The 16270-nt window shown below is 37.8% G+C and overlaps 1 protein-coding gene across 2 annotated transcripts in view; it reads right to left on the reverse strand.

Moving 5' to 3' along the window:
- Positions 1-16270, reverse strand: part of FCHSD2 (FCH and double SH3 domains 2) — a gene marked incomplete at both ends in the record, with an annotated part of 210848 nt that overhangs the window by 88854 nt on the left and 105724 nt on the right. For both annotated transcript variants that reach the window (XM_084241012.1, XM_084241011.1), the window contains one exon: positions 2157-2290. In XM_084241012.1, coding sequence (XP_084097138.1) covers positions 2157-2290 — 134 coding nt within the window. The remainder of the gene's footprint in view (positions 1-2156; positions 2291-16270) is intronic.

The following is a 16270-nucleotide window of genomic DNA, read 5'->3' on the forward strand; positions in this document are numbered from 1 at the left end:
TCTTTAAGAATGCCCAAATTTCATTTCTCCTATAAGATTTCCTTTTTCATTAGGCAAAATTAATCTATTTTCTATGCCTATACAACAGTATTTTCATACAACTACTGTAAATAAATTAGCTACCAGGTGAATGACTTTAGGATAATTTTTTGAGTCTACTCTGAATAAACAAATCATAAAGTTCCTTTTTAAACAGATCTGTCTCTAAGTCCAGGCTTTAAACTCCTTGAGGGCACAAAGCTTATCTTACTCATCTCTCTATTTTCAGTATCCAGTATAAATTATTCAATAAAGATTTACTGAGTGAATAAATATAAAGATCATTTTTTACTCTAGTTGAATTAGTTTTATTATTTTTTTTAATTTTAGTTATGCATATAAGAACTGGGGTCTAGGCCAGAAGTAGGGGGGGGTGAGAGGATTCACCAGGGACAGAGCGGGGAGCAGAACAGGCGGATCTACTGAAATACACTGCTGAGGGGAACAATAGTGAGGCAGGAGAGGTCTGCTGCGCCATGTGCATTAGCTCCCTGACTGGGGATCAAACTCAAGCTGCACTGGTTGGCAATAGCTTGATAGCACTGAGACTTTAACCCCTGTGCCACCAGGGAGGTCCAGTAGTTGAATTAGTTTTCCAGAAAAGTTACACACTGAACTAAAATGTCTAATTTTCTGTACCCCCTTTGAATTTGGGACTTATGAGAATGGAATTCCTTCCGGTTAGCATCTATAAATTAGATCCTGTCAAAGTCATACTTCCCAGGAACATTTCCTTAACTTTCCTCACTGTCACCCTATGAGCCTTGGCTAAAGTAGGTATTTATACATGTTCTACAAATCTGTCAAATCTCTGTTCTACAATATCTGAGAGTTTTAGAAAACAAGTTCCTAAAAACTACCATGACAGGAACTTCCTAATGGTGATCACCTCATCTAAAAACTTCAGGTATTATTGGGAAGATCAGTTCACTGACTCTATGAAAGTATAGGCAACATTTGCATGCTCCCAAAAATAACAAAGAAAGCAAATTAGGAAAATATTAAATACATGCATTTCAGTAATGTTAAGTACCTTAAGAGCATTCACTTACTGTAACTTGTTACTAAATAAACTTTCCAGGAGCACCTGAATTTTCATAAAATGCTTGAGATGCTTAATTTCTTGTAGACAAAAAAACATTACAAATATACATACCCATCCTTGCTAGTAGGTCTGTGTCAGCATTCAAATCCTCTCTGATTCTATGACTATGAATTTAGTCTCTAGATTCCACATCATTAAGCTACAGAATGAAGTCTTAGCTCCTCATCAACCTCTTCAGAGTTCCACTGTTTAACAGCAGTTTGCTTTTTTCTCAAAACCTTATCTCTCTTCAAGTTGTCATGCAAAATCTCTACTGCTTGCTTTATATTTCTTTCTAGTACCGACTGTTAGTTCCTTCTTTTCATAATTATTCTCAAAACATGGGATTTGCAATTCATATATTTGAAAGTGAAATTCCTAGTTGCTAAACCATACATAAAAAAGTATGTATATCATAATTTCACATAGTGAAAAAACTATGCCTAGGGCAGGAAGGATTTTTATACTGAGATTCATTGCTCTTTTTCACTTGATATGTCCATATTCCTTCAATGGCATGCTGAGAGAATTCTAACTTCAATTAATTTAGAGTCCAGTATAAGAAAAATGAAGCTCTTTAACCCTGATATTCAGAAACCATAGCACTTCATAATTCGACTTCTGCTAACCTCATATAATGTTCATTTGTCTTCTTTCCTTTGCAAAATTCAATTTAATTGAAAACTAACTGATCAAATATTTTCATTGGCTATCTCAATTTAAACAAAATCAGCAAATATAAAAGAAAAATTTGATCTAAAGTACCTAACATTTACAGGTCAAATGAAGCCAATATATCTTAAGAATGAGTCTATGCACTGTATTAACAGAAAACAAAGTAGTGATTAGTGCTTTGGCACTTGGCATGATAAGATAGCATATTTGTAGAGGTCGGAACCTATACCCCTAAAACATACAGTGTTATAGATCAAAATTACCTGAAAAAACATGAGAAAAAAGGAGAAAAAAGAAAACAAAGTACTGGCAAAGATAATATTTGCATAATCACTTTCAGAAATGCTAAAAGACATACTTTGCCTCGATGTCAGCTTTTTCTCGTATTGCATGAGCCATCTGTTCAGTCTCAAAGTACTTCTTTTTGCCTTTAGCTAAATCTTTCACTGTCTCTTGTAATTCAGTTTGAATCTTTGTCAACTGGTCCACACACTGTAAAATACAAAGTACAATTATTATGACTTTAATTTTCAAGCTTATAGAAAATGAACTTGTCCTAAGGACTATAAACCATGCCCTCAGGATGGAAACCTAGGATAAGAATCAGCACTTTTAGTGTCCTTCAAATTGCAAATTGAGATCCCGGAAACAGCTGGTGCTCCCATATCAAGTAACATGTAGAATAATGTCAGTTTGCTTAAACAATTCTGTTTTGAGAAGTAACCTCTGAGTGCTGTCAATGACTAATATCAAGATAAGGCATACAAAGCAACAATGAAACCGCTCTAACTGTAGGAGATACAATGGCAATAAAGGCAAAAAAAAAAAAAAAAAAAAAAACACAAAGCAATTCTGCATCTCTTATTAATCTTATTAAAATCTCTCTACATGTTTAGGGAACCAACAACACAAAGGATACCCGAAAGGATTTAACAGTGGGAAAGGAGTAAAATCTGAGAACTGGATGACACCAATAGGAAGGAGAGATGCAAGACACTTAGGCACCACTAACAATTATTACGCAAAACAATCCCCAAGCAGACTCTTTCATGCACATGTACATTCTAGGAGAAAGGATAGAAATAACTCAAAAATATTCTATCAATAAACTCTTAGAACACTTTGGAGCCAAAGTCATGCTACTTTGGAACCCTTGTGGCTATCCAAAGGGGAATCATTTTCCCAGTTTGAAACATACCACTGAGAAGTTTCACTAGCCTGAGGTCCGTGCAGGACAGCCTTATTGAAAAATTTCTGAGACTAAATAACACTATCAGTGTTTGGTGGAGACTGATAAAAGCTCAGCAAAGCAAAAGGAGATAATCGTGAACATTGTGGTATGGCACTAGGTCATCAGAAGAACAAGGATAAAACATGAAAAAAGTTAGATAAGTGACATAGAGGCTAGAAATTGTTAAGTATTAAAAAAGAGACTACAGGAAGTGAGAGATCTGGAAGGTTTCCTTTGAAATTAAACACAATAGGTCAAAGGTTTTCCCTGGGATTGCAAACTATGTGGATAGTCAGGACACCCACTGGAACCTATATATAAATACATATATGGCTCTCACATATACACACAGCCACTCACTCCTTACAGCCTCACCCTTGGAAGAATAAGCTCTCTCCTCAGTCCCAGGTAACCTGCCATCTTATGGAGATTATGACTCATTTTTATCTATAAAAGGCTATTAATTAAATTTCTATATGTGTCACAATATCAAAGTAGATTTTGTTATAGCTCATATCTTTAAAAGGATTTTTCAAAAATATCATCAGAATACTGTGTTGACAAATGCCCAAAAATAGATAACTGGATCAAGAAGATGTGGTACATATATACCATGGAATATTACTCAGCATTCAAAAAAGATAAGCATATGCAATTTGCAGCAACATGGATGGCGCTGGAAGGGATCATGCTCAGCGAAATAAGCCAAAAAGAAAAAGAAAAATATTGGATGGTCTCACTCATAGCAGGAATCTAGAAAACCTAAATAAGGGACCAGGAAAAAGAACAACTATAAAAAAGAAAAAATCAAAATCAACAAACAACTATGAACCAGAGACACAATATGGGGGGGGGGGAGGGGAGGGGTTGGGGTCAAGATAAGGGGGTTGCAATTGTATGGGGAATATAAAAATAAAATTTAGGAGAAGGGGCGGAGCAACATGGCGGCGAGGAGACGCTGCGAGTAAGATCTCCCATTAAAAAAAGTTAATAGGGAGGAAAAGCGGCAGGTCCCAGTGAGAACTGGGACACGGAAGATAAACGGACAACTCCAGCAAACTGCCCGAAGAAGAAAGTGGCCATAAAAGAGGACCAGAAGGGAGGGAAGCGCAGAACCCTGCTCCCCTCCCCCGCCCACAGAGGCTGCACTCTCCGACCGGCAGAGAGGAGGGAAACAACAAACCAAAACGGCCAACAAGAAAAACGGACGCAGCAAGTGGGACTGTGAGTGGAAAGGAACTATTTCAGCCACCACACCCTGTGAACGGGAGCTGAGGCGAACCCTGTAGGATCCGCCGCGGAGGTGAGCTCCAGGAGACCAGCACCAGCACACAGCACCGGCCGCCCGGTAAGCTTGCTCGGAAAGTGGCGCGGATCCGGACCGGATCGCAGCTGCCCAGGTCCCCGCGCCTGCGACCTAGGCTTGCGGGGAGACGGCGGAGGCCCTCCCTGAGTGAGCAGGAACAAGGCGCCCAGGCAGGGGAGCGGGATTCAAAAGGCGCCATTCCCGCGCCACTGATCTGGGCTACAGCCCGCGTCCTGGAACTGAGGGCTTTGGAACTGAGACCCGGGGCACGAAATTAGGGGCGTGGGTTCCCCACGACGGTGGGGCACAAGGCAGACACAGCACCCCAAAGCCGTTGAGGTGTACCCTACCATCCCCGCTCTGCTCCCTGTCCCACGGGGTGGAAAATCAGCTCCCCAAGGGCTCTAGGAGAGATCTCTGGCGCCACCTAGCGACTTGACCCCAGCACAGGCTACTGAAGGAGCTAGTGGCCAGCTGGGGAGTTAGCCCACACTGGGACCCTTCCGAACAAGTAGTCTGAGCCCACAGGGAGAGCTAGCACCCACAGCCGGGGCAGACCAGGCGCGCAAAAGAGTGTGCCTGAGACCAGACGCGCAGGGAGTGTGTCCCACATCACCATTTTAGAACAGGGACATTTCTTCAGTAAAGACTAACTGCAGAAGGCTTCCTCAGGAGCCAGAGGTGAGCGGGGGAAGTTCGCCCACGCCAGACCCCCTCTGGCCTGCAGTCCAAGCCCAGAGGGGAGCAGGAACCCACCGCCGGGGCAGACCAGGCGCACAGGGGAGTGTGTCCCCACATCGGCATTTTAGAACAGGGACCCTTCTCCAGTAAAGGCTGCTTGAAACTGACAGATGACTCCTGGAAGAACCAGAGGGGAACAGAGAAGCCCACCCAAGATGCCGGCCAGTCCCAACAACACAGTGTCCCAACGCATACGGCAAATTAGAAAACAGACAGTAGGGAGGAGAAGAACCACACACAACCTAGCAACTCTCCAGAGAAAAAGCACACCACAAAAAGAAAGCCAGCCCCCAGATTGCAACGACAATAACTTGGAAGAATTTCTGAGCCTTCCAGAAAGAGAATTTAAAATTGCCGTGATTAAAAAACTGACAGAAGTCATAAAGGAAAACAATGATAAGGGAAAAATAATCAACGATCAGAAGAATGCAATTGAGTCCCTAGAGAGGGAAAACAATGGTCAGAAGAAAGAAATTGAGTCCCTAAAGAGGGAAGTAAAAGAAATGCAGGAGATCAAAGAATTAATGGAAGAACTAAAGAATTCTGGGAAAAGCAATGAAAGCAGAATAGATGAAATGGAAGAACGAATAAGTAATCTTGAAGACACAGAAATAAAAAGAACCAAAACAGAAAAGGAAAGAGAAGTACGAAGGAAAAAGAACGAAGAAAGACTTCGGGAACTATCTGACTCCATGAGGAAAGGAAATATAAGAGTTATAGGAATACCAGAAGGAGAGGAGAGAGATGTAGGAACAGAGAAAATATTCAAAGAGATAATTGAAGAGAACTTCCCAAATGTGAAGAAGGAGCTGAAAATTGATATACAAGAAGCAAGAAGAACACCAAACTTCCACGACGAAAGGAAAAATACAGCAAGACACATAATAGTAAAGCTCCCAAGAATCCAGGACAAGGAAAAAATAATGAAGCTGGCAAGAGGGAAGAAACAGATAACATTCAAAGGAAAACCAATCAGGCTGACATCAGACTTCTCCGAAGAAACACTACGGGCAAGGAGAGAGTGGAGGGACATAGTCAACAGACTCCAAGAAAACAGATGCCAACCAAGAATACTCTATCCCGCAAAGCTCTCCTTCCTCTTTGAAGAAAGAATATGGACCTTCCCAGACAAACAGAAACTCCGGAATTTCATTGCAACTAAACCCCCACTCCAAAAAATACTACAAGGAGTCCTAAAGCCAGAACCTCAGAGGGACGAATAACAATGAAAGAAGGCCAAAAAAAAAAAGTTATTAAAAGAATAAATAAATAAAATCAAAGGAAAGACAAACACAATGGCAAATACAGATGTTAACATATCAATATTAACTCTAAATGTAAATGGACTAAACTCTTCAATAAAAAGACACAGAGTTGCAGCCTGGATTAAGAAACAAAACCCAACCTTTTGCTGTCTCCAGGAAACACATTTAGCTACAAAAGATAAAAATAGGCTCAAAGTTAAAGGATGGAAAACAATCCTACAAGCAAATGGACCAAAAAAGAAAGCAGGAACAGCTATACTTATATCAGATAAAACAGATTTCAAACTCAAAAAGATAAAAAGAGACCCCAATGGTCACTATATTATGATCAAGGGGACAATACTTCAAGAAGAAATAACACTCAATAACATATACTCACCAAACGAAGGAGCACCAAAATATATCAGACAACTGTTGTCCTCTCTGAAAACAGACATCAGAGAAAACACATACGTAGTGGGAGACTTCAACACACCACTATCAACAATGGATAGATCAACAAGACAAAAAATAAGTAAAGAAACCAAAGCTCTAAATAAAGACCTAGAGCAATTGGGCTTAACAGACATCTATAGAACACTAAACCCCCAAAAAACGGAGTACACATTTTTCTCAAGCGCACACGGATCATTCTCCAGGATCGATCACATACTGGGGCACAAGACAAACATCAACAGATACACCAAGATTGAAATCATATCAACCATCTTTTCTGACCATGAAGGCATCAAACTAGAAATAAACCATAAAAAGAAGGCAAGGAACTTTCCTACCTCATGGAGATTAAAAACCACACTACTGGAAGACCATTGGACTAATGAGGAGATCAAAGAAGAAATTAAAAAATTTTTTGAATTGAACGACAAGGAGGACACCAATATCCTAAATGTATGGGATGCAGCAAAAGCAGTAATAAGAGGAAAATATATAGCAATAGAAGCTCACATCAAGAAACAAGAAAGAACGCAAAGAAACAACCTAATCTCGAAGCTCAAAGATCTAGAAAAAGAACAACAAAAAAACCCCAAAACCAGTAGAAGAAAAGAAATAATAAAAACCAAAGCAGAAATAAATGAAATTGAAACTAAAAAAACAATCCAAAAGATCAATGAAACCAAGAGCTGGTTCTTTGAAAAAATCAATAAAATAGACAAACCCCTAGCCAGGCTCACAAAGGAAAAAAGGGAGAAAGCACAAATAAACAGGATCATCAATGAAAGAGGAGAAATCACAACGGACACAGCAGAAATCAAAAGAATAATCAGTAACTACTATGAACAGTTATATGGAAACAAGTTTAACAATCTAGAGGAGATGGACAAATTCCTACAACTCTACAATCACCCAAAGCTAGATAAAGAAGAAATAGAACTTCTAAACAGACCAATTACAATTAGCGAAATTGAAATGGTAATCAAAAACCTCCCCAAAAACAAAAGCCCAGGACCTGATGGATTTACAAATGAATTCTACCAAACATTCAGAGACGAATTAGTGCCTATCCTTCACAAACTCTTCCAAAAAATTGAGAAGGAAGGGACAATACCAAACACGTTCTCTGAAGCCAACATTACACTAATACCAAAACCGAACAAGGACAACACAAAAAAGGAAAAGTACAGGCCAATCTCCCTAATGAACACTGATGCAAAAATCCTCAATAAAATTTTAGCTATCAGAATCCAACAATGTATCCATAAGATAATTCACCACGACCAAGTTGGATTCATTCCAGGGGCACAAGGATGGTTTAACATCCGAAAATCAATCAACGTTATCCAACACATCAACAAAAAGAAATATAAAAACCATATGATAATATCAATAGATGCAGAGAAAGCTTTCGACAAAGTGCAACATCCATTCATGATAAAAGCCCTTGAAATTCTTGGGATACAAGGAACATACCTCAACATCATAAAGGCCATCTATGACAAGCCAACAGCCAGTATCATTCTCAATGGTGAAAAGCTGAAAGCAATTCCATTAAGATCTGGAACAAGACAAGGATGTCCACTCTCACCATTGCTTTTCAATATAATACTGGAAGTCCTAGCCAGGGCAATAAGACAAGAGAAAGACATCCAAGGAATCCAAATAGGAAAAGAAGAAGTCAAACTATCACTATTTGCAGACGATATGATATTATACATAGAGAACCCCAAAAACTCCACAGAAAAGCTAATTCAACTCATCAATCAGTTCAGTAAAGTGGCAGGATACAAAATCAACATGCAAAAGTCAGTAGCCTTCCTATACGCAAACAATAAATCTGAAGAAGAAGAAATCAAAAAGACCATCCCTTTTGTTATTGAAACAAAAAAAATCAAATATTTGGGAATAAATCTAACAAAAGAGGTAAAGGACCTATACAAAGAAAACTATAAAACACTGTTAAAAGAAATAGAAGAAGACACAAAGAAATGGAGAGACATCCCCTGCTCATGGATTGGAAGAATAAACATTATTAAAATGGCCATCCTTCCAAAAGCAATATACAGATTCAATGCTATTCCAATCAAAATTTCAATGTCATTCTTCAAAGAAATAGAACAATTATTGATGAAATTCATATGGAATCACAAAAAACCCCGAATAGCCAAAGCTCTCCTGAAAAAAAAAAGAAGGGAATGGAGGCATCACACTCCCAGACTTCAAACTATACTACAAAGCCATAATCATCAAAACTGCATGGTATTGGAACAAGAACAGACATACAGACCAATGGAATCGAATAGAAAATCCAGAAATAAACCCACAGATTTATGGTCAACTAATCTTTGACAAAGGAGCAAAGACTATGCATTGGAGCAAAGAAAGTTTGTTCAATAAATGGTGCTGGGAAAACTGGGTCGCTACATGCAAAAGAATGAAGCTTGACCACCACCTCACACCATACACAAAAATCAACTCAAAATGGATTAAAGAACTAGACATAAGACCTGAAACCATAAAATATATAGAAGGAAATATAGGCGAAACACTACGTGATTTGCACATCAAAGACATCTTTACAGACACATCACCCAAAGCAGTGATAGTGAAGGCAAAGATAAACAGCTGGGACTACATCAAATTAAAGAGCTTTTGCACAGCAAAAGAGACAATAACAAAAACAAAGAGAAACCCCACCAACTGGGAGAACATTTTTGCACCCAACACTAATGATAAAGGACTGATCACAAAAATCTGCAAAGAGCTGATGAGACTCAACAACAACAAAGAAAATAATCCAGTCAAAAAATGGGCAGAAGAGCTTAAAAGAAACTTCTCTGAAGAGGAAATGCAAATGGCCAACAGGCATATGAAAAAATGTTCAACATCACTTGTCATCAGGGAAATGCAAATCAAAACTACCCTGAGATACCATCTTACACCAGTGAGAATGGCACATATTAAAAAAACTAGCAACAACAAATGTTGGCGAGGGTGTGGAGAAAAAGGAACTCTTCTGCACTGTTGGTGGGAGTGCAAACTGGTCCAACCACTGTGGAAAGCTGTGTGGAGATTTCTGGACCTACTAAACATAGAGCTTCCATATGATCCAGCAATTCCACTCCTAGGTATTTACCCAAAGGACACAGAAACATCAATTCCAAAGAACACCTGCACCCCTATGTTTATAGCAGCACTGTTTACAATAGCTAAACTTTGGAAACAACCCAAATGCCCAAAAATAGATGACTGGATCAAGAAGATGTGGTACATATATACCATGGAATATTACTCAGCATTCAAAAAAGATAAACACATGCAATTTGCTGCAACATGGATGGCGCTGGAAGGGATCATGCTCAGCGAAATAAGCCAAAAAGAAAAAGAAAAATACCGGATGGTCTCACTCATAGCAGGAATCTAGAAAACTTAAATAAGGGACCAGGAAAATGAATAACTATAAGAAAGTGAAAATCAAAATCAACAAAAAACTATGAACCAGAGACACTTTTAGGGGGGCGGGGGTGGGAGGGGAGGGATTGGGGTCAGAATGGGGGGGCTGCAATTGTATGGGGAATATAACATTAAAATTTATAAAAAAAAAAAAAACAAAAAAAAAATCAACACGCAAAAGTCAGTAGCCTTCCTATACACAAACAATAAATCTGAAGAAGAAGAAATCAAAAAGACCATCCCTTTTGTTATTGAAACAAAAAAAATCAAATATTTGGGAATAAATCTAACAAAAGAGGTAAAGGACCTATACAAAGAAAACTATAAAACACTGTTAAAAGAAATAGAAGAAGACACAAAGAAATGGAGAGACATCCCCTGCTCATGGATTGGAAGAATAAACATTATTAAAATGGCCATCCTTCCAAAAGCAATATACAGATTCAATGCTATTCCAATCAAAATTTCAATGTCATTCTTCAAAGAAATAGAACAATTATTGATGAAATTCATATGGAATCACAAAAAACCCCGAATAGCCAAAGCTCTCCTGAAAAAAAAAAAGAAGGGAATGGAGGCATCACACTCCCAGACTTCAAACTATACTACAAAGCCATAATCATCAAAACTGCATGGTATTGGAACAAGAACAGACATACAGACCAATGGAATCGAATAGAAAATCCAGAAATAAACCCACAGATTTATGGTCAACTAATCTTTGACAAAGGAGCAAAGACTATGCATTGGAGCAAAGAAAGTTTGTTCAATAAATGGTGCTGGGAAAACTGGGTCGCTACATGCAAAAGAATGAAGCTTGACCACCACCTCACACCATACACAAAAATCAACTCAAAATGGATTAAAGAACTAGACATAAGACCTGAAACCATAAAATATATAGAAGGAAATATAGGCGAAACACTACGTGATTTGCACATCAAAGACATCTTTACAGACACATCACCCAAAGCAGTGATAGTGAAGGCAAAGATAAACAGCTGGGACTACATCAAATTAAAGAGCTTTTGCACAGCAAAAGAGACAATAACAAAAACAAAGAGAAACCCCACCAACTGGGAGAACATTTTTGCACCCAACACTAATGATAAAGGACTGATCACAAAAATCTGCAAAGAGCTGATGAGACTCAACAACAACAAAGAAAATAATCCAGTCAAAAAATGGGCAGAAGAGCTTAAAAGAAACTTCTCTGAAGAGGAAATACAAATGGCCAACAGGCATATGAAAAAATGTTCAACATCACTTGTCATCAGGGAAATGCAAATCAAAACTACCATGAGATACCATCTTACACCAGTGAGAATGGCACATATTAAAAAAGCTAGCAACAACAAATGTTGGCGAGGGTGTGGAGAAAAAGGAACTCTTCTGCACTGTTGGTGGGAGTGCAAACTGGTCCAACCACTGTGGAAAGCTGTATGGAGATTTCTGGACCTACTAAACATAGAGCTTCCATATGATCCAGCAATTCCACTCCTAGGAATTTACCCAAAGGACACAGAAACATCAATTCCAAAGAACACCTGCACCCCTATGTTTATAGCAGCACTGTTTACAATAGCTAAGCTTTGGAAACAACCCAAATGCCCAAAAATAGATGACTGGATCAAGAAGATGTGGTACATATATACCATGGAATATTACTCAGCATTCAAAAAAGATAAACACATGCAATTTGCTGCAACATGGATGGCGCTGGAAGGGATCATGCTCAGCGAAATAAGCCAAAAAGAAAAAGAAAAATACCGGATGGTCTCACTCATAGCAGGAATCTAGAAAACTTAAATAAGGGACCAGGAAAATGAATAACTATAAGAAAGTGAAAATCAAAATCAACAAAAAACTATGAACCAGAGACACTTTTAGGGGGGCGGGGGTGGGAGGGGAGGGATTGGGGTCAGAATGGGGGGGCTGCAATTGTATGGGGAATATAACAATAAAATTAAAAAAAAATTAATTAAAAATAAAAATAAAAATAAAATTAAAAAAAATTAAATTAAATCTAAAAAAGTAAAAAAAAAAGAATACTGTGGTTGATTCTATTCATACTTGCTTTATTCTCTTTATATAAGTTTTTAAGATACTGCTTATCAAACAATATTGGAGATAGCCTGTGCACACACTAAATAGCTCCCATAAGCCTTTCTTCTTCAGAATTCAGTAAATTCACAGCCAAATGTTTTCCATAACCCAAGTGAACTGTTTCAAGTCAGAGTAATTTGATTTCTTCTTCAAAGGTACATGCTCTGGCACATAGCAAAATACCAAAAAACATTTATTAAATAAAAGTCATGAAACTTAATTTGTAAAGGAAAAAATGACCTGAAATCCCCTTTCCAACTATAAATTTCTACTATAGAAATCCAGTTTTCTGGGGTGGCCTGAGTTACACATTTAAAAGGAAGCTTAAAAATGCCTACGTTACAAAAAACCTTGGTTTGATATGCCCAGTTCTTTCCCAAAAGTTATTAGCAATAAGCAGGCACCAAAATATGTTAAGTTTACACTAAGATTAAGAGATCATTAAAAGTGATGACAAACTTGGATATTATAAGATTCTGTTGAAGAAATCAAAAATATGATCCTTAGAGTTGACACAGGTGTTAGGATAAACAGACTTGTTAATAGCTTGAAGACAGGAATAAAAATAAAAAGTAAGTTGGGTCATTATACTTAAATTACTACAAACTAGTAGGTTCTCTGACCTAGTAGTCAAGTCCCGGAAATTATCCTAAGAAAATAACTTCAAAGAAAAAACTTTTACTGCAGACTTAAACAGACATGTTATTAAGTAAAGCATTCAACTTTACTTAATAATTCATTCAAGAATTAAAAATAATGAACATAAAGGTTATAGAGAATCATAAACAATTAATTAGGAAGTGGGGAGAATGGGGGAAATGAGGATATCCTAAAACAAATTAGCCACGTATTAAAACTATTTTAAAAACTAAGAAGATAAAAGGAGTAAGGGAATTAAGTCATCTACTAAAATAAAAGAGTTGTGCTAAGGTGAAAGAGGAAGTAGTTTACCAAGGTGAACAGGTTTAAATATTAAACTTCAAGTGTTTTTTTAAAAAATTGCACAGGATTTGGAATTAGGAAGTAAATATTCAAGTTCCTGCTCTATTATTTACTGCTTATTTAAATCTGTATTTACTACTTATTTAAATATCTTTTGAGGCTGTTTCATTATTTGTAAAATAATAATACTTTCATACCTAATAGATTGTTATAAAAATCAAATCAGACTATACCAGATACGGTAGCAGTTTACAAATCAAAACCACGAGCTTTTATGATTATTATCAAAAAAGCAAAAGACCTTAAACTACACAGAAAAATAAACTTAAAATAGATTAAACATTTGCATTTAAGATCTAAAACTAGAGGGCCTCTCCTGGTGGCGCAGTGGTTGAGCACTGGGCTGTGAAGCTGCCCAGAGGCCTCTGCAGCGCCGGTTCGATCACCAGACACCGGTAAGGGTCCCACATGGCGCACAGACCTCTCGTGCTGCGCCCACTGCTCCTCTCTCAGCAGTGTATTTCATTAGTCTGCCTGTTCTGTTCCCCTCTCTGGCTCTGGTGAATTCTCTCACCCTCCAGGGCTTCTGACCATACCCAGTGCTTGTATAAATAAATAAATAAATCTTTAAAAAAAAAATCTGAAACTATAAACCAGCTTATAGGGAAAAAAAAACAGGTAGTAATCTTCTTGACATTTGACTCTAAAAGCAAAGGCAACACAAGCAAAAATAAACAAGTGGGACTACATCAAACTAAAAGGCTTCTGCTTAAAAAAAGGACATCAAAAAATAAAAATGTAATTACCATTTGGGAGAAAATATTTGCATTTTTTTTGATACAGAGTTATATTCAAAATATATAAAGAGGGCCTCCCCGGTGGTGCAGCGGTTGAGCGCTGGGTTGCGAAGCTGCCCACGGCCTCTGCGGCGCCAGTTCGATCCCCGGCTGCTCCCCGGCCACCGGAGGAGGGTCCCGCATGGCGCGCAGGCCTCTCCTGCCTCCCGCTGCTCCCCTCAGCAGTGTACTTCGGTCCTTCTGCCTGCTCTGCTCCCCGCTCTGGCTCTGGTGAATTCTCTCACCCTCCCGCGCTTCTGACTGTACCCAGTGCATGTATAAACAAAAACAAACAAACAAATAAATTTAAAAAAAAAAAAATGCCTCTATAAAAAAAGAAAAAAAAAACTTAAAAAAAAATATATAAAGAACTCATATAGCTCTAGAAAAACAAAGCCCCCAAAATTAACATGGGCACACTGAATAGACACTTTCCAAAGAAGACAGACAGAGGGACGACAGGTACATGAAAAGATGCTCAACATCATCACTAATCATCAGGGAAATGCACATCAAAACCACAGTATTTCAAACCCATTAGAATCTGTATTATCAAAAAGGTAAGAAATTGCAGATGTTGGAGAGGATATGAAGAAAAAGAACACTTGTGTACTGTTGTGGGAATGTAAACTGGTACCGTCACTATGGAAAAGCAGTATAGGAGATTCCTCAAAAAATTAAAACTAGAGGGCCTCCCCTGGTGGTGCAGCAGTTGAGCGCTGGGTTGCGAAGCTGCTCACAGCCTCTGCAGTGCCAATTTGATTCCCACCCTGGAGTGGGTCCCACATGGCGTGCAGACCTCTCCTGCCACCCACCGCTCCCCTCAGCAGTGTACTTCGTTAGTCTGCTTGCTCTGCTCCCCGCTCTGGCTCTGGTGAATTCTCTCACCCTCCTGTGCTTCTGACTGTACCCAGTGCTTGCATAAATAAATAATCTTTAAAATAAAAAAAATAAAAAGAAATCAAAAAAAAATTAAAGCTAGAACTACCATGTGATCCAGCAATTCCAGTTCTTAGGGATTGATCTTAAGGAAATGAAAATACTGATTTGAAAAGATGTGTACTCCTGTGTTCACTGCAGCATTATTTACAATAGCTAAGAAATCTACTTAAGTGTCTGCCTATAGAGGAATGGATAAAGACAATGTGGTATAGATATACAATGGGACATTATTTAGGCATAAAAAAGAATGAAATCTTGCCATTTGTGACAATATGGATAGCTCTTAAAGGCAGTATGCTAAATGCAGTAAGTCAGACAAAGAAAGACAAAAACTGTATGATCACACTTACATGTGGAATCTCAATTAAAAAAACAAACTGAGAGATACAGAAAACAGATTGGTGGTTGCCAGAGGCAGGGGTGGAGGTGGTAGATGAAATAATGAACACATTGGCTATTTAAGTTATTTCCTCCCAATTAGGAAGCTAAACTAATAATAATTCCCCATTCCTAACTCCTACCCTTTCTCAGCATACACAAAGGTATATACATACACACACAGAAAATATATTTTCTTCCAATGTAGAAAGCATTGTCTGGTCAGTCAGTGGTCTTATAAAAGGCAGTTTTGAGCAAAGGTAAGACAAATTCTCACACAAATGTTAAAACCAACTGGCAATATATGAGTGCTTGAAAAAGATTAAAATTTTACAAACACACAATATACATTTAACATACTGACTTCATACTACCGAAATTATCTTTGGCAAACAAGGAAGGCTGTTTTTTTTTTTTCCAGTTTTTGTTGGTAAGATGGTTCCTAAAACTCAAATGACAGTAAGAATCAAAACACTAGATGGCTTCTGAAAAATAATTTCCTTAAATAATTACTTTAATACTCTCTATAACACTATTATGTCTATAAAACATATTTAGCTACTTATGAGGTATTATAAGAATCTCTATTTATGTAACTATTCCAAAAGGACACAATTTAATCAATTAATTTTCATAGCAAGTTTTTCATAAAAATCACATTTAATAGTGATTTTTCTATCAATTTTAAATTCCTATATAATGAAAGAAGTAGATCTATTTGAAAATTTCTAGATTTAAGCAGCCTATATAATTAAACTTTAGAGGTACTGTTTTTGGTAATAATTTGCCACATTTGCTCAATGTTCTTTAAATTATTATGCAAAATACTCAAGCTGA

Source organism: Talpa europaea, assembly GCF_964194135.1.
Source record: "Talpa europaea genome assembly, chromosome: 1".
NCBI lineage: Eukaryota > Metazoa > Chordata > Mammalia > Eulipotyphla > Talpidae > Talpa > Talpa europaea.